Raw genomic sequence first — 27,400 nt, forward strand, 5'->3', positions numbered from 1 at the left:
GAAAAAAAAAAAAAAAAACTCAAGTACACTCATAAAAGCACTTCCGTTAAATTAAAATTAAAGAAATAAAACTAGTTATAACGGATTTGAATCGCGTATATTAATTATTTTTAACGTCCCGACGTTTCGAGCACTTTACAGCGTTCGTGGTCACGATGGTCGATGTTAAAAATAATTCATATACGCGATTCAAATCCTTTATAACTAGTTTTATTTCGATGTGTAATCTCGAAAATTTAAGACAACATTATAAAATTAAAGATTCATTAAAACTACCGATTCGGAAAGTAGATTCTACCGAGAATGAAGAAACTCAATAGTTACTCTTATATGGTGTTCTGTAATGAATAGAAGTAGTTTTATTAGCTTGTAATGCCAAAAAAAAATTAATAATAAAGTGCTCGAATTAGTCGTACATTCAATCGGTACAATCTTACCTTAATGACTATGTATTATTGGCGGCATTTCGCTTGGCTTAGAATATGTACGTTCTAAATATTTATTTGTGACAAATAAATTCATCATCCCTAAGAACTGATTCAATGGAAAAAAAAAACATTTTTCATATTTGGAACTAAAATGCCCAAAACATCAACTAACTAGGCCAAGGGATTTGTTGTCATATAAAGTATGCCGAATAGATCTGTTAGTTGAGATAAATGAATGTATTAATATAAATATTTATTAGAAATTCTACGTGACGAATAAAACACTAATATTGGCCTTGAATAAAACTACGTACAATAAATGACGGATTTAACAAAAGACAATCTTATAAATTTCAGTTAATAATCAGAATGCTTAGTAAATAAAAAAAACATCTTTCATGACAGAAGAAAAAATTATAGGATAATTTATTTGACGTAATCAATCTTGATTAAATTATTTTTAGCATTAGTTAAATGTTACAATCTATATATTTTGAAATTTGAATAAGTGTAGCAATAGTTAGCCAGAGTTATAAAAGCAGCTACTCAATTTGTTGTTTGAATTTCCACTATTTAGCTTAATCTTAGCGTTGTTAACGCATTTTAAAACATTAAACACAATTTAAAAAATCGAAATTTATCCTAAATTTTCTTTAAAAAATACTTCCGATTCGGTTTTATTTAAATTAACCAAACAATGAGTTAAAGCTCAAATAGTCCTTTTTTTGAAAATCAGCTTTTGTTCTTATTTTAAATTTGGCGCGAATTTTCCTCTTTTTTTTTCTGATACCTATAAATATTTTAAATCTAGACTAATTTGTATAAAATATTGTTTTGTAAATATTTTTGGTTTTAATGTTATTTAAATCGATTTTTTATTTTTTTAAATCCTTTACTACATTTTTTCTTACTTCACTTTCACTTAAACCATCTTCTATTTGAACTGTCTTATTTTATAAATATTTCGTTCTTCCAGTTTCGCATGTGTCGAACAATTAGCAAATAGACACGAATCGTGCACTAAAATCGATTGATATTATTTAACCAAAAATACTGTTATTCTATATCTCATTAAAAAAAATTACTAGCATAAATATTGATATTTTGTGATAATCGAATGTTTATAAATCGAAGACCAGTATTGACAATTATTGTTTATGAAAAAAAAAATGTAAATACTATATGAATTTTTGTTTTAGTATAAGTTAAAAATGCACGCCATCAAAGTTTCTATATGAGGTAAAATTAAACTTATTATTTTAGGACGTTAATTATTGTAATGACCTGTCTACAGAACGTTTGTAAATTATTGTATTTCTTATATTTTGATGTGATATTTTGTTAATTGGGCTGTATAATAGTAAAATAAAAATGGTATTATTTATTTGTGTGCTTATTCTGCAACGGCCCGAGCAAATACTAAATACTTCTTACCTGTCAGGACGAGAAATTTATTGGAAGTGATTTTATATTTTAATGATAATTAATATTTATTATCCTTAATGAAATTTTCATTTGTTACTGCATAGTCTTCTGGTGTCAAGATTTAATGATTAAAATTATTTTTTAAATTAAAAAAATAATAATGAACATCATTTTTCAATCATTTAATTTATTATAATTATTTTAGTCAAGAGAACTGCGCAGTGGAAGTACATAATTATAATTAACCTCGTCCGTGATAACCCGCGAATTGATGGACGCGTGTGCGCTTTACACTTTGCTCTACAACCATAAATTACTTATACGTCTTTGCAATTCCGCACATTTATGACACAGATAATGTTTGGAACTCAAACTCAACTCAAACTCAAATTAAAAGGTAATAGAAAAAGATATCTCTTGCAATATAATAAAAGAGTGTATACTTTATGTTTAACTAGCGACCCGCTCCGGTTTCGCACGGGTATATAATATAATAATACTGATACTAAATATACTACAGAATTTGTTTATTATGACATCGCAGTAGAATATTCTAAAATTGTCAACGTTACTTTACTGTATTGTCCACGTATTATATAGAAAAACCTTCTTCTCGAATCATTCTATCTATTAAAAAAAAAACGCATCAAAATCCGTTACGTTATTTTGAATAGGGACAGACAACGGTAAAGTACTATGTAATGATTATTTAAAAAAAAGTTTTAATAGGCAGAAAGCAATGCCTACCCTAACATCGTCTTCAAACTCAAAATTTGATATTGGTGTCCAGACATATATATAAAAAGGAAAGCCTTTGTTGGATTTGAATTAGAGATATAGAGACTTGTATACATAATTGTATACAGAAATGTGAATAAACTTAACAATTCAAAGATTTTAAGTTTTTGCATACCATATACACAATACAACAATATACATCAGGAAATTAAACAAAAAAACTGTATAACATGATATGTACATTTGCATGCATGGAATAAAAGGCCTTTTTTATTTATTTATTTATTATACGTCAGAAAATTATATTTTCAAAAACGAATAATAGCTTGTTATATAAGGAACAAGTCTTTAGAAGTGAGATCAACCTTAGTCACAATATTTAATTTTCAAGTAAGACATTCCAAGATGGCGCGTCTATCAAATTTAAAGTTGGCCCAAGATGGTGCGACGAAGTTCAAATACGCACTTTCTTCAACATCTTCTGCCGGACTGTTATCTTTTAATAAGGGAGAGAAATTACTAGTATGTGTATTTTGGGGCGTGAAAAGTTGACGTTTCGTCATTTTCCCGCTCTTTTTCGGATTGGCGCCATTGTTACCATTCGCCTTCGTATTTGAATGGTTACCGTGATTATTACTTGTATATTTGTGTCCAGAATTCTGCTGGTACTCCTGTATTTCATTCTGCAGACCTTGTGAGATTGTTTTGTTCTTTGTTTTACACGATTCAATGTCGCCCATTGATTTGTGTCTCGTTCGTCTGCCTACTTTTAGATTTCTTTCAACGACCCATCGTCTCATCCTTTTAACAAATGGCAGCACCATGAAAAACGCGTTGGGGCTGACACCCATTTTCACTTTGGGTGTCATATCCTTCCTGTTTGCCGGTAGGTCGGCTAGTGGGAACCATTCACAGGCCTTTATTTCGTTTCTCGTTCGCGGCTGGAACTTGGTATCGCGTGGTATATTCGCAATGATGTACAAGCGGACGATTTGATCGTGTATCATCGCTTCAATATAATCTTGTTTATTAATTAGATTGCTTATATCAAATCCAGTCTCCTCTAGCACCTTCAATGAGATAATGACAAATTAATACATAGATTGTCAACCATAAATAGTTCTTACTAATTATTTTGTAGTAGAAATATGCATAATATATAAGGTGTTACCTCTCTAGCAGCACACTTCCATGGCTCCTCATCCTCATTCACTTTGCCCTTAGGGAACCCCCAGGATGCCTTGGTCCAGTAAGACTGTACAAGCAGCACATGGGACAGTTCAGTGTCAAGGAGGATAGCTCCATATGTTGGTACTGTCTGTTTGTATTCACGCCAATTATCCAACACTTCATCAAGATTGCTGATATGCTCTCGTAGTTGAGGGACATGCTGGAATTTAATAGTCAAAGTCAATAATCTTTATTCGATATAGGAAACATTAAGACTTGCTTATTGATAGTCAAAAATATATCACCAGTTAGGAAATTAATTGGACCTTGAGGAATCAGAAAAGAAAGTAAGCAAGTTTTTTCTTGAACATGTCATTTTCACAACTATTGTTTACATACTATTACAATTAACATATTTTTGTTATTAATGTATTTCAAAACTGGTGATCATCTCAATAATTAGTTATATCTCGGTAGAATATACTTTCCTAAACACTTAATTGTAAAATGACGATTCAAAAGTGCTTATTCTTTTTACTAACATTACCTTTTTAAAACACATTTCAGAACAAACTAAGTCAATATAACCAACCTGACTATAAAAAGATATTATAGATGATTTTTATCAAAAGATGTGTTTAAAACTTACTATAATATATTTATGAAAATTAAAAACAATCTCAACTCCAAAGTAAAATCACAACATAATTATTGTGCAAACTGCAATTATGTTGCAATCTGACTTTCAATCAATCTGATTCTCAACATTTAGAAATCATTATTATTGCTGATATTATAAATGACATTTTTTGTACATATTTAACAAATGCACTCTAAACATCATTATCTGATGGGATGGAAATTTGACAGAATACAGATTTCTATATACTTTTTGAGTCTCTGTTTTACTACCCCACAAAGCACTAAGTGTAGTGCACTAAGTTTATGGATAGAAAAATTTGCTAACTTTTATGTTATTGGTTCCCTGAAATTAAACCCAGGATGGAAAGATTGGCAGCTTATGACTGCAAGACCAACATATCTATCCATTTAAAATTATGTATTGGAAAATGATTCATATTAGATACTTATTAGATTTTTTTTATTGGAAACTTAACAGAAGTATGTATTAATGAAAATATGTATACCTGAAATATATGTGCCGCAAAGTCCCGAATACCACATGGATTAAGTCTCTTACTCTCATCAGTACAATAATAGTCCAAGTAGAACCAGTGGGCCAACTCAATTTGGAAGCAGATTCGAACCAAGTTGCCTCTGTCTTCTTGAGGCAGGTTGATTATGAATCGGCTGTCAAAAGACTTTAGATCAAAACAAGATCTTCAGTTTCAAATAGGTCAAGGTATAAGACAATTGGAAAATATTAAATAGTATGTTACATATCTTTGACGAGTGTCCGTTTTACATTCAAAAGTAATATAAAATAGAATGTGAAAAATAAAACTTTTCACTACGCGTTTAATCAATTATTAGGCACTTGTTTCCTTTAGGTTTTTGTTATAACATAACCAAAAAAGTATGATGTTCGAATTCAAAGTTTGACATTCTTATATTTATTTTCCAAAACCAGACGTTTTTAGATTTTGTATTATTTAAATTTCGTTTAATTACCTGCATAGATCATCTAATATTTCAATTGGAATGGAGTGTTTCCCCTGACGTGAACTATTGTCTGCTGTAGCCATATTCTTGATTTATTAAAAATTTAACTCTAAAAAAGTCCTAAACAATGTAATTTAAAAATAGTAGACTATTTAACTATTAGCAAATGATTACTGCAAAATCGTAAAGTTTTTAATAAAAAGAATCTTACTTTTTTGTACCCACAGTATATACGCATTATTGTTTTGTTTGTCAATAGCAATGTTGCTAGCGCTAAGCGCTGGAATAGTACAACAAGAGTATAAAATTACATAAATATGTATTTATAAACCTCATGTAGTTTAAATATCTATTGGATACATATATACAGATATAAATAACTGTATCAAAACTCTTAACAAAACATCTGAATAGTTCCATGGAATAAGAGTTGCTTGGTAGAGATTTTATTCGATGTATTAACATGAAACATATTATCATTTTATTAATACAAAAACAAAATATGATATTTTCCAAAAAAAAAAAGATAATATTTAACCATTCTATGCTCGGAATAATAATAGACATTCTTGTATAAATTTTTCTTTGTGCGTTTTTTAATATCATATTGTATTTACTACACTGTCAATTTGACAAGTATTAACCAACGTCACTCGCAAAATACGAATTGTTTCGTCTAGCATAAGTTTAGGATTGTTTTTTTTCGCTTGCGTTAGCTTTGGTTGACACACGTGTTAGTGAGATATCTGTGTTTTTATATTAATTCTGTGTAACTTTTTTATGAATTTTCAGTGCAAATAGTTTAATTTTATGGTTTCTGGGTTTTACTAACATAATTCGGTTTCGGTAAGTGTTATTTACTTTTGATTATAGTTATAGTATATTAGTTAAGTTACAGTAGTTAGTTTATAATGGATGTTGATCCACCTCCCGAACCTCCTGATCCCGGGGGTTCAGAATGTCAAACTGATCCTCCAACATCCTCTTCTCGCAAACGCTCCGGCGATAAGTCTTCTTGCTCTCCTGATTCCTCTTCAAAGAAAACAGTTATCCACCCTTCTACCGCTAGTGCCTCTATCCAGAATGTTTATGTTAATCCTTCCTTTATTGATGGCCCAAAAAGTTACACGGATGACGACAAAGGTCCCTTCATTGTCCACGTCTCTCGGGAAGTAGCTGATCCAGCTGCAGGTAATTCAATTAGAGCCATTAAATTCGGACAATTTCTTCATAAGCACAAGATTGGTTCTATTATGAATGATGGTGTCAAAAATGTTGGAAGGAACAAAATTGAAATTCAGTTTGCTTCAGCACAAGCTGCAAATAGTTTTTTAAAGAACCCAGTCTTAGCATTGTGTAAGTATACGGCTAGCCTTCCTACTTATAACATTACCAGAATGGGACTAATAAAAGGCATCCCAGTGGACTGGTCTATGGAGGATCTCATTGAATCAATTGAGCTTCCTCATGGATGTGGGGAAGTAATAAAATTGAGGCGTCTTAACCGGAAGACTATTAACGAAGGAGTTGTGTCTTGGGTACCAACTCAATCGGTAGTCATAACTTTTAAAGGTCAAATCCTTCCTAGCAAAATATATTCATTTCATACATCCCTTCCCGTTGAAATATACAATCTCCCCACAATAATATGTTTAAACTGTTGTCGTTATGGCCACGTTCGGACTCAGTGTAGATCTACTCCCAGGTGCTTTAAATGTTCTCAATCTCATACGGGTGATTCGTGTGAGGTTATTAAAGATAATTCTACATGTTTACATTGTTCTGGCAAACACTTTGCCACAGATAAGGATTGCCCTGAGTATTCTCGTCAGCAATCAATTAAAATTGTAATGGCACAAGATAATGTCTCATACATGGAAGCTGCCTCTCGCTTCCCTAATGTCCGCAGATCCTATGCTGAGGTAGCAAAAGAGTTGTTCTCTGTTCCTGCATACGTCCCACCCACCCCTGGTCCTTCGAGGTCCACCCCTAGTCCTACTAAATCTTACAGACAAACCGTTGTCCGCTCTCCCTCCCCTAGACTTCCTCAAGGAAAGGGGTATGATAAACATGCCCATCAGGCCATAGTTGCCAATTGCCCCTCCTCCTCTCCTAATGGTTGCGCTCTAAACGTTCCTCAGCCTTCCCCACCTAATAATAATCCTAATTTATTGGAATTACTCACCAAAATCCTCCTAAATATCCTCAGTACATGTAATGATGTCCCATTACCGTCCAACGTTGCCAATGATTTATCCCAGCTATTTACAATCCTTAATAATGGCCCCAATCAGATTCCTTCAATGGAACTGTCAAAGCGTCCGTCGTAAGAAACCTGAACTCCTCTCACTTATTAATTCATTTAAACCTGTCATTATTGCCATCTCTGAGACATGGCTGATTCCCGGCTCTCGTTTTCGGGTACCGGGTTTCTCCTGTTTGAGGGATGACAGAAATGATGGGTATGCAGGTTGTGCCATCTTGATCAGGCACTCCATTCCTTTCTCCCAAATTTCCTTACCTCCTTTTAGCCAGCAAATCAATGCTGTAGCTATCAAAGCCTTCAACATCTCCTTTTTATCTATCTACATTCCTCATCCTAACCCTTCACTTGTTCCTGAATTACACTCCATTTTTTCTTCCCTCCCAAGCCCTGTTCTTGTTATGGGGGATTTTAATGCCCACCATACATTATGGGGTTCCTATTTCTGTGATGGATTTGCCCCCTTGTTGGTGGACATTATTGATGATGTAAACTTTTGCATTCTCAATGATGGTTCGCCGACTCGTAGGGTTTATCCTAATCAGAATCCTAATTCTGCTATTGATTTATCCATAGCCTCCCCATCCCTTTCCTCTCAAATATCTTGGAATATCCTCCCATCTACGTTTGGTAGCGACCATTTCCCTATCCTTCTTTCATTAAACAACAGATCCATTGCTCCATCCAAATTATCCCCACTTCTAAAATATAGGCTTAATAATGCTAACTGGTCAGGATACTCTAACTCTATTGATGTCATGTTAAGCTCTCTCCCTGATTTTGTGAATGGTGAAAATGCTCTTGCTTACTACGAGCTTTTTCTTAATATTATTAAATCCTCCGCTGATTCCCATTTCCCACAAAAAAATCTTAATAAAAAATTTTGCATCTCTCCGCCTTGGTGGGATGAAGAGTGTTATTCCTTAGTCCAACAGAGATCTGAAGCCGAAGAGTCATATAATGTATCTATGACTCCACAAAATTTTATCAAATATCAGCATATAGATGCCAAAATTAAAAAACTATTTTCCAGAAAGAAAAAACAGGGTTGGACCAATTTCTGTGAATCCCTTAGTCCTCGGTCTCCCCCTCAAACAGTTTGGAGAAATCTTAAGAGATTTCGTCGCTCCCTTGATTCTGATAACCCAAACGCCTATAATCCGTCCGTATGGCTTAATGATTTTACTACCAAACTTGCACCCCCCTTTGTTCCATGCCAGGATAGTTTTATAAATTTTACTCAATCATCTACCTCAGATGATATGGATAGTCCGTTTACTATCTCAGAGCTACACACAGCTCTGAACGGACTGAAGGACTCGTCACCAGGGGAAGATGGCGTGCCCTACTCCTTTATAATAAACCTCAGTGATAAAGCTAAATGCGTCTATCTGAATATAATTAATGCTTTTTTCTCAACAGGAATCGTCCCGGAATCTTGGAAGTCCCAAATTATTATCCCCATACTAAAACCGGGAAAAAGCCCTTTGGACCCCAATTCTTATAGACCCATTGCTTTATCGTCTACACTAGTGAAAGTTACTGAACATCTCCTAAAAAACCGTTTGGAATGGATAATGGAAAGCAGAAATATTCTCTCGCCCTCTCAATTTGGCTTTCGAAAGGGTTTGAGCACTCTTGATAGTCTCAGCATTCTTACGACAGACATTCGAATAGCCTTCTCTAACGGAGAGTACCTTGTGGGTGTTTTTCTAGATATTACTTCTGCATATGATAATGTTCTTCTTCCGGTACTCAGGCAAAAATTGCAACAGCTGAGTATCCCTCCGAGGATTACTCATTTCATATGTAATCTGCTTTTTTGCAGATCAATTTCTGTTAAATACCAAAATTGTATTCTTCCCCCCAGGCTTGTCTGGAAAGGTCTCCCGCAAGGTTCAGTCCTTAGCCCTCTGCTTTATAGCATTTATACCCATGATCTCGAATTGTCTGTGAATAATTTCTGTAACATACTTCAATATGCTGATGACATCGTTTTATATTTTAAATCTACATCTGTTGAAAATTTAACTTTGCGATTAAACTCTGCTTTGCATTATCTTGACCTATGGCTCTCTGACCATGGCCTGTCTTTGTCTATTGATAAGACTCAGGCAGTTGTGTTCACTAGAAAAAGACAAATTCCTGTCTTCGACTTGTTTTTTGGGGATCAACGCATCAACTTTGCCAACAAGACGAAATTTCTAGGCATTATTCTCGACAACAAACTGAATGGAATTTGTCACTCTGAGCATGTTATTAAAAAATGTGAAAAGGGTATTAACGTCCTTAGAGCAGTCTCAGGAGTCTGGTGGGGAGCTCACCCCTATTCTCTTAAACTACTGTACAATGCAATAGTTCGTAGTCATTTAGACTACGGACTATTTGTCTTAGAACCACTTAATAAATCCGTTTCTGAAAAACTTAATAAAATTCAATACAAATGCCTCAGAATAATCCTAGGAGCTATGAAAACTACTCCCACTAACGCTCTGCAGGTTGAATGTGTTGATCCTCCGCTTCAACTGAGAAGACAATTTTTATGCGACCGTTTTGTAGTAAAATCTTTACAGTTATCCTCTCATCCTCTTTGGTCCCGTCTAAGCGAACTGTCCCAACTCTGCGTTCGCTCTAGAAGTCTATCCTTATTATTAGACAGTTTTTTTAAATTTACTACACTCCCACATCCTATTTTAAGATTCCAGTCAAATCCTCTTTTTTCCACTCCATTTAGATCTCTAGTCTATAATCCGTCAATCATTACAGATCTTGGTCTTATTAAAGGGGCCCCTGATACAAACTCTAAATTTCAAAGATTTCTTCATCAAAATTGGTCAAATCATTTACTTATATTTACTGATGCCTCTAAACTATCCCCTGAAAGCTGCGTCGGCTCAGCCTGTTGGATCCCCAAATTCAAAATTGTCCTTCAATTTAAATCCCCTCCTGAATCATCCATCTTTACCGGTGAAGCGATTGCAATTTTAGAAGCCATCGTTTTTGTCCACTCCCATGACCTCAGACACACGATAATTTTGACAGACTCTTTGAGTTGTCTGTTGGCAATTAAGGAAAATCCGTTTCGTAGTAAACGAAAGTTTTTCATCATCCTTAAGATCAGGGAAGCATTGTTTTCTTGTCATCAAAAAGGGCTAGATTTATCGCTTGTCTGGATACCAAGCCATTCTGGTATTCCCGACAACGATGCAGCAGATTCATTTGCTAAATCTGCGATATCGACTGGCTCTCTTGATCATTTTAAAAACTCAACACAGGACTTGTGTGCTCTACCGAAAATTCATCTTGTTAAATCCTGGAACTCTGTTTGGGAAGTTTCATCAAAATCTAAAGGTAGATTTTACGCAAGTCTACAACCAGTTATTCCGAGGCGACCTTGGTTTTCTCATCACAGGCAAGCTAAACGTTGGGTCACCACAACTATCTGCCGTTTACGCCTTGGACATGCATGTACGCCCGTTCATCTTTGTAAAATTAGAGTTAGAGATCACTCTTTGTGTGAATGTGGCCTTGACGAAGGTTCCTTATCCCATATACTGTTTTCTTGCCCCAATCTCCTCCACCCCGTATATGACGTTCTCCCTCCCAAAGTTCCTCGCCCTATTAATGTTGAATGTTTGTTAATGTATGTGTTTAGTCCACTTTGTAAATTTTTATGTAAATATATTGAGCGTAATAAAATTAAGTTGTAAATATTTTTGTGATCGTTCTTATTTGATGTCTTAATAATATTGTAATATGTTTATCTAATTATTTATATATTGTATTGTTTTAGGTTATGGGTTAACAGAGAGTCTACTACTATTGTGCCCTAAAAATTAATTTAAGCCTGCAATCTCGACCGCACCGTTCAATCTCCATCGTGTCTTCTCCATCGCACGTGACATTGGCGAAATAATCTGTGCTCTCTTGGCACAAATAAAAGCCATATATTAAAAAAAAAAAAAAAAAAAAAGTTTAGGATTTTAATTTAATATAACAAAATGGATATAACACCATTATTTAGGGCTTGTATTAAAACAGTAAGAACTCGTAATAAAGCCTTTGGTATTCAAAGCCCAACAAGCGATGACAAACAACGTATACTTAAAAGTAAACCGAAAACGGGTTTCATGGCAACAGCCAAGGATATATCCTCGCAAATAACAAAACTTCGAGACTTTCTGCTGGAGCACAGAGAGAGGTACTTAAGTTTCTACAATAATGTAACTGGTGACGAAATGTCCGAAGCTGAACGTGACCAGATCGACACAGGAGCGCAAAGAATAATCAATACCTGTTCACATCTTTTAAAAGAATTTAGAAATGATAATCGTAAGCTTGCAGTAGCTCAACAGACTCGAGAATATATGGACGCTGTAATTGATCTTATAGATTCGTACTTGAAAGCTGTTTGTAAAATACACAGTGAATTAAAAGCTCTGAGAGTGAAGAAAGCCTTAGATATTCGAAAATTATCAAGATTGGAACTGCCACAAACAAAGTCTAATATATTAAATCCATTCATAGATGATAATAACAAAGTCATAGAAAAAGAAGAAAAAGAAAACAGTGAAACAGAGGAAGTAGACAGCGCTAAAACGAAAATGGACTTAACAGAAAATGAAATAGCGGTCATGTCTGATGAAGGGGAACTCAGCGCTGAGGAACTCCAGATGTTTGAATCAGAGAACATTCAGCTACTGAATGAGCTGAACAGCATGACAGAAGAAGTCAGACAAATTGAAAGTAAAGTACTCCATATTGCAGAATTACAAGAAATATTCACTGAAAAGGTATCTAGACATAAACTATTATTTATTAATAATAATATATATTTTTTATTTATTAATCAAAATTTATAATTAAAACAGTGTTTATAAATCTTAAATATTTAATTTTAGGTCCTACAACAAGAACAAGATATTGATAGAATAGCAACCACAGTTGTTGGCACAACGGAAACAATGAAAGATGCCAATGAACAAATAAAGCAAGCTATCCAAAGGAATGCCGGCTTAAGGGTTTACATTTTGTTCTTTTTACTTGTAATGTCATTTACACTTCTATTCCTGGACTGGTACAATGAGTAATCTAATTTATTTTAAAATATTGTAATTTAAAGTGATGTTTATAATATAGTCTAAAGTCTGAATGAATTTATTTCATAAATGTTGTAGAATATTATTATGCTTCTTTTTAATAAATAATGTTTATTTTTTTGTTTAAAAATGATTGAGTTTATTTTATATTTTACACATTTACATATTAAGACAAGGACAGTACATTTTTTTCTTTGATCTCAATATTTTTTTAATTTGGAACTACTGAAATTTCCCTGCCAAATCCTGGTAACAGCATTAAAATTTAAATTGAACCCTGGATAACACGAAAAGTACTGTCAACAATAAATATTTCCTAAGCAAAAAATAATCACAATAAAAATGGTTTCACCTATAAGTAATAATCGAGTACATAAATTACATAATAAACAAGAAAATAAGGCACAATAGCAGACGGCTAAAATGAGGCAGTACTTAATAGAATCTTTGCCTTTTCAAAAATAATAGCAAAAACAAAATAATACTTGTCAAAGTCAAATCAAATATTTTGTTTTGAACCGGTGATACTGATAACTTAAAAGTAAATAGAGGTTGTATATTATTAGGTTGTGTCGTGTTTTATGTAACTTAAAAAATATATTAGACTTGATTAATGAATACACTACGTATTTCGTCAATAGTATATAAGGCGCTTGTATTGTCTAAAAGGAAATTCACTCATAATATTTCAAACTATTACTTGTCTAAAGTGACAAAAATGTCCTCTATTAGAAGTATCGCGGACTTGGGATATGCATTTAATACCGGTAAATACTTATGTTTTATTAAAATTATTTTTATAGTAACTTCAACCGTTGTCACAGATTTAAATATGTGTAATATATTTTTATCAATAATTTATAATATACCTCGCGCTTTGTAAGGTATATTACTAATATTACTTATATGTTAAATTATATTTAATATTCTTAAAAATATCTATAAAAGTAATAATTATAAATAAATCAATTTATCAAATATGTCCTTTAAAAAAAAACATACTATTTAGATGGCCAGTTAAGAAAAGTTAACAATAATGGAGAGCCTGGTGATGAACCATTTCAATTTAACATAAGTAATGATCATCAAGAATGTCAGGCACATTATGAAATACTAGGAGCAGCAGTAACTGAGCATGTGTACCATTTGCTTGAAACACAGGAGAACTTAATAAAACTTCCGGTACCCAAAGGAACTACAGAAGAAAATGGCACATTTATATTTGTATCAAAGGATTATGATAAGAAAGATGTGCTGATGGTTCTGATACATGGATCAGGTGTTGTGAGAGCAGGACAGTGGGCTCGGTCGTAAGTATATTATTTTCACCTAAATATATAAATAAATACTTCTTCAAATATGTGTTCCAAATTTAAATGTAACACAGCTAAAAGACCAACTTATAAAATGTTAGATAATATATGAGATTGAAAAAAAAAATATCTTTACACATATGGTTGTATCATACCTACTGACAGTTTTATATAACATTTGTCTCTCCCTCTTACAGCTTAATAATTAATGATTCTATACAGACTGGTACTCAAATTCCATACATAAGACAAGCTCAAGCTAGAGGTTATGGAATCATGGTTCTTAATTCAAACGACAACTACAGAAAAGACAAAAAGATACCACATACTGGTAGTGCTGAAGAACACGCCAAATATGTATGGGAAGAATACATTCCACAAACAAAAGCTTGTTCAATAGTTATCGTAGCACATAGTTATGGAGGGATATTAACTGTTTCTCTGGCAGATAACCAAAAGAAACAGTTTGAAAAGAGAGTGAAGGCTGTTGCATTAACTGATTCTGTTCATAGTTATTCTGGAGTTAAAATATCGAAACATTTATTAAAGGTAAATTAATTAATTTTTTTTTTTTAATTAATAGAATATTATTTGTCGTCTTCTTATAACTTATGTTGACTTCCTGATAAAATATAATTATAACATTTATATAAAATAAATGTTAATGAATTCAGTAAAATCTTGCATTGTTTTAATATGTTTTTGTTATTAAAGATTTCACGAAATTGGGTAGCAAGTTCATCTCCACTGGATACTCCAATGAAAACTCCTAATTCTGATATCTACAGGGTTTCAGCAGGTAAACCATAACAAATGTTAATATGTACTGAGACATTATTGAAATAAACATTATGTTGACATTTAAAAAAAAAATATTGTTGAAAAAATAATGATGTTTATTTTTTTTTTTATTTCAGGTCATCCAAAACATGAAATGACTTCTTCCAAGTGTATTGATTCAGTTTTTAAATATTTTGAAGAAATATTAAAGGAACAAAAGTGATAAATAAAACAGTAATAAAACCTCAATAAGTGCTCATATAATCTTTACAATAGTTACTTTTAAGCACAAAAATGTATTGTTTACAACATTTTACACTAAACAGAGCAATTATATATTTTTACTTAGCAGACTACTTATAAAATAAGTATTTTATCATAAATATACATATTATACTTTTTAAAACTATCATTTTTTCTTTCCCTTTGAGTAATGCTTCATCCAGTATTTAATGTCCTGTTTGTCAGCCCTTACACCCAAAACTGCAGATTTTGAGTTAACATCTTTCATGACAAAGGGTGAAAATCCTGCTATATAATCTGCATCAAGGGCATTTGTTTTTTTACGGGCTAATTTTGTTGCAAATTTCTTCTGGATATGTTGATCTTCAGTAAGTATGGGATATTGAAAGTGCTGACCACCTCTTGGTGTGGGCAAACTGAACTTTTTGCCTTTGGCTGAAAGAGGCTTCCGTCCATTTATATGAATATGTTGATTTCCCTCATCATCCACACTGACTGCCACTTTTTTGAGTGTAGAATGACCACATTTAGGACAAAATAGTTTAGTCATAACACTAGTTGTTTTAAAGCAAGTGGTGCAACGGAAAATAAATGTCCTAAGTTGCTTAATAATTCTACCATCAATTGATGTTACATTTAAACCAATCTGTTTTAAAACATTCTGCATTGCAAAATCTGATGTAATGCAAGCAACTTCTACATTTTTATCCTCAAATTCTCCTTCTTCCATTTCCTTTCTCTTCTCTTTTAAATTTGCTGGTGTAATCCAATCCCCATCATCACTGTCAGATTCTTCCTCGCTTTGTTCACTATCGGTTTCTTCATTATCAGATACTTTTACAATACATGCATCAACTTCATTATCTTCTCTTAAATCCATGTTCTTGATTTGTTCTGCTATTGCCTCATCTATTCTGTTTTCTTCAATATTGTCATCATTTATTTCATCATTGCTTGCTTTAGTAATAACAGTTTCATCTATATTTTTAGACATCTCTTCACCGTTAGTTGTAATGTTGATATTTTGATTACTTTCAGTTGTGGAGTCTGCAGTATTTACAACTTCAACTTCTGCTTTAGTTTCGTTGTTAGAATTAAAACCAGAGAGTCCGGACACCTTGACAGTCTTCTGCATTGTGGGTTCCGTTTTGAGATGACTTGTACCTAAAATCTCCTTCTCCAATTGATATGTTAAAGCCATGACTTTGATATCGGTCGCTGAGAGACTGGTATAGTCACCAGTCTTTTTGGAAAATTCTGTGATAAATTTGATATTTTCAGTAAAAACATCTTTAACCTTCAAGTCGTATGGTAATACCACAAGTTTTCGGCGCTGTCTGTCGTTCGTGATTTCATCGATAACTTCTTGAATTGTGTATATTGACTCAGCAATATATTGTAAATTGGCCGCTTTTATAAAAGCAGTGGTATCCACAACCAAATGATTCACTTTCTTTGACATCTTTGCAAGTAGCTTTATGCAAATACTTTTAAATCAAAATAGTAATTAGTTGTAATGATTAAGAATAAGGCATAATAACATAAGTCACTTATTTTTTTATTTTTGATAATTACTTAATTGCTTAGAATGGAATAAGACAAAACAATCCACGTGCGTTTTGCTTACAAAATTGACTATTGACATTGACATTTCATTATTTTTTAAAGTAGCAATGGCAAAGATAGTTTTTGCCATTTTAATCCAGGTATAACATTATAGATTATTATTATATTACACGTACTTTGAGAATAATAAGGAACTTGTCAAAATATATTGAAGTAATTCGAAAATGATCGATTGAAGAAGATCGCAACTTTTTAAATAATACATATCCGACTCAAGCAACTCAAAAAAGGAATAGGTCACGATTTAAGTAGATTCTACCTATGTGGGTTGTAAGTATGTTACTATAAAAATACTTCTGGAAGGATCGCTTTCATAATCATTGAAACCAAAAGTATGTTTTGGCTCTGCTCGGTCCACTCGCGAAATGGCAACACAACCTGTAACTGAAATAGCTACCATAACCAATTTTTGTCATTTGTTATTTATTCTCCAATATAACGGAGTAAATAAAGTAAAATATATTAAAACCTAGTCATCAATGGTTTATTTCGTATTGTTCTATTTATTAGTATAATATAAAATGAGTTCAAAGAAGGGTAAGCGTAATTTAGGTAATAAGCATTTTCCAATAGCCGAGTCTGTAAGTATAGCTTTGAAGATACAGTTGGATAAGTTTTTAAATGACGAAAATGAAACAGAACTTCAGTTTCCTACGTTTCTATCGGCCCAAGAACGAGGATTCATTCACGAGACTGTCGCCAAGTTGGGGTTGAAGTCTAAATCGCGCGGGAAAGGTTATTTCCATTTATTTTCTTCCTTTTTAGAACAACATAAATTCTTCTTCAATGTTGTTTTTCATCTACCTTTCTATTTTTAAATAATATTTTTTTAAATTTGTTTCTGAATTCGATTTTATTCTTATTCCTTTTATTAAAATTACCTTTTCCATAATAGTAGTCATGGTTCTCATTTATAACCTATTGCTCAATATTTGAAATATTAAGCAAGATAATAAAATTCATATTGTTTATATTTAGGTGTGAATCGGTATTTAACTATATACAAGCGAGTGGGATCAACTATTATACAAAATGATGCAAAGCTCATACTTGATTCAAACATGCGATGTGTTATCAAAGAAGTCTTCAATGCATTTCCAATCACGGCCAAAGAAAAGGAAGATTTGTCTTTATCTCCTGAAAAAGAACGGGCTCCTCAGCTAATCCATAAAACACTGGGGCAGTTAAATAATGGTGTGGCACAGGTAATGAATTGTAAACACTTCTTTTTTCAAATATGTTCAAATTTATTATTAAAATCCACAATTGCACACATTCCAATTGAAAGGGCATATATGCCTAGCTTGGTGTAACATAGTGATATTAGATAAAGGGGGCTCACAGGATTCCTTCTTCTAAGAAGACATAGTTTGAGATTCCTCAAATTAATGGGTTTTATTTTAAAACAGATTGCCGAGTTACAGAATTCATTAAAAAAAAATAATTATATTTATACATTTATGAGAACAATATAACATTTTTTAAAATTCCATTCTTCTAATTGTCTACTTTATAGATATAAGTTTTATGATCGCACAATTGATTAATTAGTCTTTCCATTGCTTTCAATCACTTGTGCAATCTTATATAAATTATCAATAATCTTGATTCTAAATTTAAATATTTGTTTATATTTCAGATACCAAATACAACATATAATCCAGATTTACTGAAGTTTAGGGAGAAGCTACCAGTTTATGAGCAAAGACAAGATTTACTCAATGCAATTCTACATAATCAGGTTTGTATATGCTATATACAACAACAACAACAACAGCCTGTAAATTCCCACTGCTGGGCTAAAGGTCTCCTCTCCCTTTGAGGAGAAGGTTTGGAACATATTCCACCACTCTGTTCCAATGCGGGTTTGTGGAATGCACATGTGGCAGAATTTCTACGAAATTTGTCACATGCAGGTTTCCTCACAATGTTTTCCTTCACCGCTGAGCACGAGATGAATTATAAAGACAACTTAAGCACATGAAACAGCGGTGCTTGCCTGGGTTTGAACCCGCAATCATCAGTTAAGATGCACGCGTTCTAACCACTGGGCCATCTCGACTCATTATATGCTATATAGAATTGGCACATTTAACTCATAAAATTATATACTATTTTAAAAAATTTAAATGTGGAATTGCAGGTAATAATTGTGGCGGGTGCAACAGGTTGCGGCAAGACTACACAGCTCCCGCAACTGGTGCTAGACTATTGCCAAGAGCACAAGCAGCCAGCCAGGATATATTGCACCCAGCCTAGAAGAATTTCTGCAGTCTCAGTCGCCGAGAGGGTAAATTACTACTGATGCTTTAAATAGTTAATATTGATTTGTAAATCTGAAGGTATTATTTAAGAGCCCCACACACACAGCTGTTATCAGGGTGCTCTATAAAACTTGTCATAAAATGTACATAGATTGTTATACAATCAATACAAGGGGGTAACAAAACCACCATTTAAAGGAAATTGGATAGTATGCATCTATGTAAAATGTATGTGTTCTTTTACTTCCAGGTGGCTTATGAGAGAATGGAGAAAATAGGCCAGTCTATTGGCTACCAGATAAGGTTGGAGTCGCGTGTGAGTCCTCGGACTGTACTTACATACTGTACGAATGGTGTACTGTTGAGGACTCTCATGGGTGGTGATACTGCTCTCACTGGTCAGTATACAAGTACCAAGTTACCAAATAAAGCTTTAAGATCTCCTTATGTTTAAGTGAAAATGCTTTTATATCCACTCTTTTGGTATAACCCACAACTTTGTGTCTGTTTGAATTAATCTAAAATGTTTATATCTATTTCTAAAATAAAATAGCCTAAGTTAATCTTTATTAAATTAGCTATCTGCCATTAAAAGTCCCATCGAAATCGGTCCAGCCATTTCAGAGATTATTCAGACAGACAGAAATATTGTAAAAAATGTTATTTTGGTATATGTAGTTTACTGTACCATGTATGCATACATATGTATTTAGTATAAAGCGATATTGTTTTGACATATTACAAATAGACACTAAAATTTTATTATATGTATAGATCAGATGATCAGATGTATTTCATTCCTTTCCAATATCTTTATTTGATGCTGGCTCTGTAACAATAGCAGTTATAGTAAGACACAAATTAGATGTAGCATCAGATAGTGTACTTAATTCGGATGTGATTGGTTTTACGAATTTTGCCGATGCGATATCTAAGTTGTGTCGTACTATACCTGTTTACTGTGACGGTGTGTGTGTGTGCAGGTGTGACGCATGTGTTGGTGGATGAGGTGCACGAGCGTGACAAGTTCAGCGACTTCCTACTGGTGGCTCTGCGAGACGCGCTCGGACGGCTCAAAGACCTCAAGCTGGTGCTCATGTCTGCCACCATGGACACGCAGATATTTTCCAGGTACTCACTCGTTAAAACTGAATACATATTTTTTTTTATTTACTGTATAGGTTGGCGGATGAGCATATGAGCCACCTGATGGTAAGTGGTCACCATTACTCGTAGACAATGACGCTGTAAGAAATATTAACTATTCATTAAATCATCGATGCACCACTAACCTTGGGAACTAAGATATTATGTCCCTTGCCTGTACTTACACTGGCTCACAACTGCAACATACCGGAACGGAAAACCGGAACATAACAATACTGAGTACTGTTATTTGGCGGTAGAATAAGTGATGAGTGGGTGGTACCTACCTAGACGGGCTTGCACAAAGCCCTACCACCAAGTTATACATACATATTAAATATTGATCTAATATATGTCTGTATATACTTTAAACACTTATTTCTAGTTTACAGTTAAATCTAATAATAAATCGAAAGAGTTTTTATATTCCGACGAGGGTACTGGTACGAAAATTATGTAAAAGAATGTTTTAAGTTAAAGTTAACTTATAGTTTGTTCGCGTTAAGAATGAAGTGAGTTGTCATTGTTTACCGGCTTTACTCCGCCCCCTGACCAATCAAATCTTTTTTAACAGCAGGGTGAAGGTGTATGCATATTTGTGTTAAAATTCCAACAATTTATATTTGTTTTAAAGACTAATTATAATTAATTTAAAAAATACTCATTAAAGTAAAAAAGCGAATCGGGGTGTTTAATCGACGAAATTCTTAACACTAGGTATATACAATCGTTTGCGAATCTTGCCATCGCGATGTAGAAATTTACATATTTTGACATAACGTCATCTAGTAGCTATAGGTTACATTAATTATTACGTGTACAGCTTGAATAAATTAAATATAAATATTTAAATGAACAAAATTTAAATTATAAAAATAAAAATATCAGTTAATAATTAATTAAATGTGAACTTGACTTTGTAATTTGAAAAGATTTGATTGGTCAAAGGGGGCGGAGTCAGGCCGGTAAACAATGACAACTCACTGCATTCTTAACGCGAACAGACTATAGTTACTAATGGTATAAGTATATTTAAGCAGTATAAAATATACAGACAAAAGTTTCTTTTAATTATTAATCTGAAATGAACAAATTCTTATTTCATTAAAACAGATATTTCAATAATTGCCCTGTGATAACTATCCCCGGTCGCCTTCACGAAGTCCAGCGTTACTACCTTGAGGATATCCTGAAGATGACCAAGTACACCACCAAGAAGATGGTTCAGGTTGAAAGAGAACTGAAAGCTAAACTCAAAAGCGGCCAGAGTTACTGGTCACACCTTGAAGGTAACACGCACTTAATGTATTGTGAATTGTGAAAATTAAAGATTTGTCTTCATGTTACACAAGCTGTTTCAACAACTTTCTATGCACTTAACTTATTACTAATATAATAGCTTTTTACTCCTGAAGTTGTCTGTAATAGATCACTAATAGTGATAAGACCGCCTTTGCATACTAATGTTTTCTCTTGTCAATTTCTTTTACTTATTGTCAACTTTACGTGTGTGCAATAAAGAAGTTTATCTATCTATCTGTTTCATCAATAATTTATCGTACCACTATAATATTGTATTTATAGTTTAGTACCTTATCTGGTAAGCGTGAAATAACTAGCCGTAGCAGGAATCAAGTCTGTTTAATTGAGTATCTATTACAATACTGAATAATAAAATTATGTGACATAGTATTTATAGTAGGCACAATATAATAATACTTTTTGCTATTCTGTTTGGAGTATGATGGGTAGAGCCTTGTTAGCTTGTAGGATAGTACAAAGTAAAAAAAAATAATTTCGGATTTCAGGACAAAAACAGAATACGGAGGAGATCAACAAGGACGAAAAGGAGACTATTGACCCAGCTCTCCAGGCAGACATGGACGAATTCCTGGACGAGTGTTTCAACGAAGGCAGCCTGGTAAGCTAATGAAGTAACTAACAATTACTTCGGAGTAAGATAAATAGATATTTTTTAAGTGTAACTCTTAACCGATGATTGCGGGTTCAAACCCAGGCAAGCACCGCTGATTCATGTGCTTAATATGTCTTTATAATTCATCTCGTGTTCAGCGTTGAAGGAAAACATCGTGAGGAAACCTGCATGTGACAAATTTCATAGAAATTCTGCCACATTGGAAAAGCGCGGTGGAATATGTTTCAAACCTTCTCCTCAAAGGGAGAGGAGGCCCAGCAGTGGGAATTTACAGGCTGTTGTTGTTGTAAGTGGGCATGCGATGCTCCCCCTAGTAGCGTAGCACAGACTGACGGGGGGGGGTCGCCCGCAGGACTCGTTCAGCCAGCTGCTGTACATGTTCGTGTCGGAGGGCGTGCCGGCGTCGCTGGCGCACTCGCGCTGCGGGCGCGGCGCGCTGGCGGGCGCGGCGCTGCGCGGCCTGCGCGACGTGGCCGAGCAGCTGCTGCGCATCGGTACCGCACACACACTACCTGATACTTTAAGTTCTTGTAGCACGAGGTCACTTTGGCCAATCGTGTGATCACAAAAATACACCCACCCACCTAGCTGATACTTTAAGTTCTTGTAGCACGAGCTCGCTTTGGCCAATCGTGTGATCACAAAAATACACCCACCCACCTAGCTGATACTTTAAGTTCTTGTAGCACGAGCTCGCTTTGGCCAATCGTGTGATCACAAAAATACACCCACCCACCTAGCTGATACTTTAAGTTCTTGTAGCACGAGCTCGCTTTGGCCAATCGTGTGATCATTTTGTCCGGTACCGCACTCCCGCACCTAGCTGATACCTTACCTTCTTGTGTGGCACGACCTCGCTTTGGCCAATTGTGTGATCATTTTCGAATCTCGATTAGTGCGTAGACTATTAATTTGTAATGCCCATGGTATGATCTTTTGTTTTAGCATGTAATAAAAGACTGCATCACCCCTCTTAAACAGGGATTCTGGCCAATAACCTTTTTTGGGATTGTGGTCAGTAATGGAATGAAGGTACAAAAAATATCACAGTACTTAAAGATGACCACAGTGATTTTTTTTAAATATATTTTTCTATGGTCTTTACAACTTTAAAAAGAGTAAACATCGAGCTTTAACAAATTGAATTAGATGTGTATGTATGAGTAGTAACTATTAGCAAATCACATCCAATATAAATATCTGAGTTTACTTTTACTCCTTCAATTGCAATAAGAATAGGTAGACATCAAGTATAAAAATATCCGCACATAAAAAGTTCATTGCCTTGATGTTAATTGAAAAGTAATTCAAAACAGCTTGTAGTCTTCTCCAACAAATATTACTTTCATTTTAATTTTTTGTGTCCTCAGGCGCCGATCCGACACTAAAGGATAAGAGCGGTAAGACGCCGTACGACCACGCGGTCGAAAACGGCCACACGGAGTGCGCCAAGCTGCTGGCGACCTTCGACCGCTCGGAGGAGGCCAAGAGCGGCCAGGAAGAGGACACCTCGGCCGACGACTTCCTTCTGGACGTTTACAACCACGCCTTCTCCGAGGAGCTGATCGACCACGACCTGATGCTGGCACTGGTCAGGCACATACACATGAACATGCCCAAGGGCAGCATTTTGATATTCCTGCCGGGATACGACGACATCGTCGCCCTCAGGGATTTAATCCAGGGCTGCACGGAAATGAACGTTATGAAGTACCAGATTTTCACATTGCACAGCAATATGCAAACTTTGGACCAGAAGAAGGTGTTCAATCCTTTGCCGAATGCGAGGAAGATTATTATATCGACCAATATCGCGGAGACGTCCATCACGATCGACGATGTCGTGTACGTCATAGACTCGTGCAAGGTGAAGGAAAAGTACTACGAGTCCAATGGTGGGGTCTGTTCGCTGCAGTGCGTGTGGACCTCGAGGGCCTGTTGCCAGCAGAGAGCGGGCCGCGCCGGCAGGACCAAGCCCGGCCACTGCTTCCACATGTGCTCCAAGCGGAGATTCAAAACTCTACCCCTCAATTCCGTGCCAGAGATACTCAGAGTTCCTCTACAAGAATTGTGCCTCCACACTAAATTATTAGCCCCGGGCAACACGCCGATAGCCGATTTCTTAGCCAAAGCCCTAGAACCGCCCTCATTTTTGGCCGTCCGCAATGCCGTCACTTTACTGAAAACGATCGGAGCATTGACCTCTATGGAAGATTTAACGGAGATTGGTCAGCATTTGCTCGATCTCACAGTCGAACCAAAGCTGGGCAAGATGCTGCTCTACGCGTGTGTCATGAAATGCCTCGACCCGATCTTGACAATCGTATGTAGCTTAGCCAACAAGGAACCGTTCCAGATATCGATGAATCCCGAAAACAGGAAAAAGGGTGGATTGGCCAGGAAAGAATTTGCCGCCGACTGCTTCTCTGACCATATGGCGTTGCTCAGGGCATTCCAAGCCTGGCAGGCCGCTAGAGCCAATGGCACGGAGAAGGCTTTCTGCGCGAAGTATTTGATTTGCGGTGCAACTATGGAAATGATTGTGGGCTTCCGATCCCAATTATTGGCCCAACTTAGGGCTCTATGCCTCGTTAAAGCCAGAGGCTCCGGGGACATAAAAGATGTAAATATAAATTCTGAGAAGTGGCACGTTGTTAAAGCCGTCTTGGTGAGTGGCCTCTACCCCTCCATAGCGAGGGTAGATCGGGACTCGAGTACGTTGAGGACTTCTAAAGAAGTAAAAGTAGCCTTTCATCCAAGTTCTACCCTACACCGGGGAGGTGGTGTCACTGGATCGCAAAAGTCGGTTCAAAACCTGCCGACTGATTGGGTTGTTTTTGAGGAAATATCGCGTGTTGGGCGGTTTTGCTTTATTCGCTGTAATACTCTGGTAACTCCACTAACAGTTGCTCTATTCGGAGGACCATTGAGACTCAAGAGCGGGGCGTTCACTCAGAGGGCAAACCCTCCAGGTCTATCGAGCGATTCCGATAGTGAAGCAGACGAGAACAACTCCTCGCCGGACACGGCAGTATTGACCCTCGACGACTGGATGGCGTTCACGGCCGACGCGTCCGACGCCATCAGCGTGTACTACCTGAGGCAAAAGCTCAGCGCACTGGTACTCCGTCGCATGTCGAATCCCGCCAAACCCATGAGTCCGCTGGATGAGCAAATTTTAAGCACAGTGGTGCACGTCATCGGCGCTGAAGAGAAAAACATAGGATTGATTCAACCGAGCGGCATCGGGCAGAGGCCGAAACCTTTGACGCTAGATTCACCCAATTGGCGGATGCGCGTCGACGAGGAGCAGTACCGGCACGAGAACAAGTACTATCCACAGTACGGTCAAAACGACTACGGAAACAACTACTACCAGAACAACTACGGGTACCGGAACGGCCAAAGGCCGGGCTGGAGGAGCGACGGCATGCCGCAGGGGTTCTCGCCGCAGTCGTACAGCGGGCCGAAGAGCCCCATGTCGCCCAACGGGAAGCTTCTGTTGGCGAATATCGAGAAGTACGCGGAGGCCAGCGACGGCAGCGTGCGCTACTTCGTGGCCAAGGCCGACGACGTGCACGCCGTGGAGGCTGCGCAGGCCAGCGGCACCTTCGCCTTCTCGCAGAACACCGCCAAGAAGCTGCAGAAGGCGCAACAGGTGACACCTCGCCCTAACATTGACTCCTCATTACATGCATTTTTGACGACCTCCGTGGTCGAGTGGTGTGTATACCGGTTTTCATGGGTACGCCACTCTGAGGTCCCGGGTTCGATTCCCGGCCGAGTCAATGTAGTAGATTAGTTTTCTATGTTGTCTTGGGTCTGGGTGTTGGTACCGTCGTTACTTCTGATTGTCCATAACACAAGTGCTTTAGCTACTTACATTGGGATCAGAGTAATGTATGTGATGTTGTCTCATATTTATTATATTTATTATTATTATATTGCTTTTCTTAATTATTTTTGAATATATTCTCTTATCGTTTGTTTGTATGTCGTATCAATGCTCTTCCTCTGACTTAAGAAAAAGAAATCTAACTTTGTCCTCACCGAGGAGCGCCGCACTGACTCTGTCCTTTCCCCAGGAGGGTCACCGAGTGGTGGTGCTGTTCTCAGTGGCCAGCGCCTCCAAGTTCGTGGGCGCGGCCGCGCTCATGGACTCCGGCGCGCTGGACTGGCTCAGCGGGCAGCACGCTCCGTACCACATGCTGCGGTTAGTACCAGCGTCCTAAGTTAATGTAATAGTCTAAGTGATCATTTTTGCCTATAACAAGCGCGCTAAGAAATTTAATCTCTTTCTTTATCCGATCAGGATATGCCCCTCATCTGAGTTATTTGCACACAGACACACTTTAAACAAATCGTAACTAGCTTTTTCGGATTCTTTTTTTTTTATAGTATAGGTTGGCGGACGAGCATATGAGCCACCTGCTGGTAAGTGGTCACCATCACCCATAGACAATGACGCTGTAAGAAATATTAACTATTACTTACATCGTCAATGCGCCACCAACCTTGGGAACTAAGATGCTATGTCCCTTGTGCCTGTAGTTACACTGGCTCACTCACCCTTCAAACCGGAACACAACAATACTGAGTACTGTTATTTGGCGGTAGAATAACTGATGACTCGGTGGTACCTACCCAGACGGGCTTGCACAAAGCCCTACCACCAAGTAAAACACCTCGTCGGAAGTCTAAAACTGTAAGACCAGTCAAATAATCGGTGTCCATTTTTAGACACATAGCGAACTCCCTGACGGGCGGCAGTCGCGTGGCGGGCGCGCGAGACGGCACGGAGCTGTGCGGCGCGGCGGGGCGGGCGATGCTCGCAGCGCTCACTTCCCGCAGGCGACACCCGCACGCACAGCACACACATGGCCAGCACTCGCAGCACGCACAGCACACACATGGTCAGCACTCGCAGCATGCCCACCCCCACCAACCAAGACCCATTCAGAAGCACTCCGGTGACCTATAGTGACGTAATCGACACGGGCGACCAAAATACTTTGGACTCTAGTTCGCTTTATACTCTAAAGGCAAAACGGTCAACGGACTGGCGTCAACTTGAAAATGACTGAGATTTGATGACGCGTCCGCTTGCTCTGTGACTTCCAACGCTTCGTTATATATTATGTAACTTTTAAGAACATGTCCTGATTTAAGTATTCACTCAGAAATGTATAAAAAACGAATCGTCTTCACTCATTGATTACTGTAATCTATACACCTCTACGTATGTACAACGCATGGTTGCACCTGATAAATTATTTGTCTATGAATGTTGAAAGAACTAAGCTTCGTTATGCTAGTTATAGCTTAGTAACTATACTAATGGTTGTT

General features: G+C 36.3%; 5 protein-coding genes across 6 annotated transcripts; 3 read left to right on the top strand and 2 right to left on the bottom strand.

Moving 5' to 3' along the window:
* Positions 1-2,879: 2,879 nt before the first annotated feature.
* On the bottom strand, positions 2,880-5,656 carry LOC124534586 (m7GpppN-mRNA hydrolase). Of its 2 annotated transcripts, XM_047110506.1 has the most exons (5): positions 5,596-5,638; positions 5,394-5,504; positions 4,910-5,072; positions 3,763-3,981; positions 2,880-3,661 (listed from the first exon to the last, which is right to left on the bottom strand). In XM_047110506.1, the coding sequence occupies exons 2-5, from the start codon at positions 5,465-5,467 to the stop codon at positions 2,978-2,980; spliced, it is 1,140 nt and encodes a 379-aa protein (XP_046966462.1). In that variant the 5' UTR covers positions 5,468-5,504; positions 5,596-5,638; the 3' UTR covers positions 2,880-2,977. The 2 variants fall into 2 exon arrangements, with proteins under 2 accessions (XP_046966462.1, XP_046966461.1); XM_047110505.1 differs by having other exon boundaries at positions 2,881-3,661; positions 5,394-5,656.
* Positions 5,657-6,001: 345 nt separating this feature from the next.
* Positions 6,002-12,848, top strand: LOC124534587 (syntaxin-18). Its single transcript, XM_047110508.1, has 3 exons — positions 6,002-6,075; positions 11,627-12,440; positions 12,549-12,848. Exons 2-3 carry the CDS (start codon positions 11,649-11,651, stop codon positions 12,735-12,737), a joined length of 981 nt encoding a protein of 326 aa, XP_046966464.1. The 5' UTR covers positions 6,002-6,075; positions 11,627-11,648; the 3' UTR covers positions 12,738-12,848.
* A 394-nt stretch (positions 12,849-13,242) lies between these two features.
* Positions 13,243-15,245, top strand: LOC124534684 (FAM172 family protein homolog CG10038). Its single transcript, XM_047110664.1, has 5 exons — positions 13,243-13,513; positions 13,756-14,056; positions 14,257-14,608; positions 14,774-14,858; positions 14,977-15,245. The coding sequence occupies exons 1-5, from the start codon at positions 13,360-13,362 to the stop codon at positions 15,060-15,062; spliced, it is 978 nt and encodes a 325-aa protein (XP_046966620.1). The 5' UTR covers positions 13,243-13,359; the 3' UTR covers positions 15,063-15,245.
* LOC124534683 (RNA-binding protein NOB1) lies at positions 15,078-16,726 on the bottom strand. The gene has a single exon (XM_047110663.1). It carries the CDS (start codon positions 16,542-16,544, stop codon positions 15,249-15,251), a length of 1,296 nt encoding a protein of 431 aa, XP_046966619.1. The 5' UTR covers positions 16,545-16,726; the 3' UTR covers positions 15,078-15,248.
* Positions 16,727-17,068: 342 nt separating this feature from the next.
* Positions 17,069-27,105, top strand: LOC124534911 (3'-5' RNA helicase YTHDC2-like). The gene is made up of 12 exons (XM_047110955.1): positions 17,069-17,443; positions 17,687-17,913; positions 18,348-18,449; positions 18,852-18,998; positions 19,223-19,370; positions 19,956-20,103; positions 21,232-21,407; positions 21,927-22,039; positions 22,407-22,548; positions 23,425-25,712; positions 26,140-26,267; positions 26,795-27,105. The coding sequence occupies exons 1-12, from the start codon at positions 17,230-17,232 to the stop codon at positions 27,033-27,035; spliced, it is 4,074 nt and encodes a 1,357-aa protein (XP_046966911.1). The 5' UTR covers positions 17,069-17,229; the 3' UTR covers positions 27,036-27,105.
* The last annotated feature ends 295 nt before the right edge of the window (positions 27,106-27,400 follow it).

The sequence above is a fragment of the Vanessa cardui genome, chromosome 13, assembly GCF_905220365.1.
Source record: "Vanessa cardui chromosome 13, ilVanCard2.1, whole genome shotgun sequence".
Taxonomy (NCBI): Eukaryota; Metazoa; Arthropoda; class Insecta; order Lepidoptera; family Nymphalidae; genus Vanessa; species Vanessa cardui.

Excerpts from the sequence above, each read along its gene's own strand:
- LOC124534586 (XM_047110506.1), bottom strand. The coding sequence starts at position 5,467 with ATGGCTACAGCAGACAATAGTTCACGTCAGGGGAAACACTCCATTCCA. Across the intron at positions 5,073-5,393 it reads ATATTAGATGATCTATGCAG|CCGATTCATAATCAACCTGC; the intron begins GTAATTAAACGA and ends GTCTTTTGACAG. Across the intron at positions 3,982-4,909 it reads TTGCGGCACATATATTTCAG|CATGTCCCTCAACTACGAGA; the intron begins GTATACATATTT and ends ATTAAATTCCAG.
- LOC124534587 (XM_047110508.1), top strand. The coding sequence starts at position 11,649 with ATGGATATAACACCATTATTTAGGGCTTGTATTAAAACAGTAAGAACT. Across the intron at positions 12,441-12,548 it reads AAGAAATATTCACTGAAAAG|GTCCTACAACAAGAACAAGA; the intron begins GTATCTAGACAT and ends ATTTAATTTTAG.
- LOC124534684 (XM_047110664.1), top strand. The coding sequence starts at position 13,360 with ATGAATACACTACGTATTTCGTCAATAGTATATAAGGCGCTTGTATTG. Across the intron at positions 13,514-13,755 it reads GGGATATGCATTTAATACCG|ATGGCCAGTTAAGAAAAGTT; the intron begins GTAAATACTTAT and ends CATACTATTTAG. Across the intron at positions 14,609-14,773 it reads TATCGAAACATTTATTAAAG|ATTTCACGAAATTGGGTAGC; the intron begins GTAAATTAATTA and ends TTGTTATTAAAG.
- LOC124534683 (XM_047110663.1), bottom strand. The coding sequence starts at position 16,544 with ATGTCAAAGAAAGTGAATCATTTGGTTGTGGATACCACTGCTTTTATA.
- LOC124534911 (XM_047110955.1), top strand. The coding sequence starts at position 17,230 with ATGAGTTCAAAGAAGGGTAAGCGTAATTTAGGTAATAAGCATTTTCCA. Across the intron at positions 18,450-18,851 it reads ATGCAATTCTACATAATCAG|GTAATAATTGTGGCGGGTGC; the intron begins GTTTGTATATGC and ends GTGGAATTGCAG. Across the intron at positions 20,104-21,231 it reads GACACGCAGATATTTTCCAG|ATATTTCAATAATTGCCCTG; the intron begins GTACTCACTCGT and ends TCATTAAAACAG.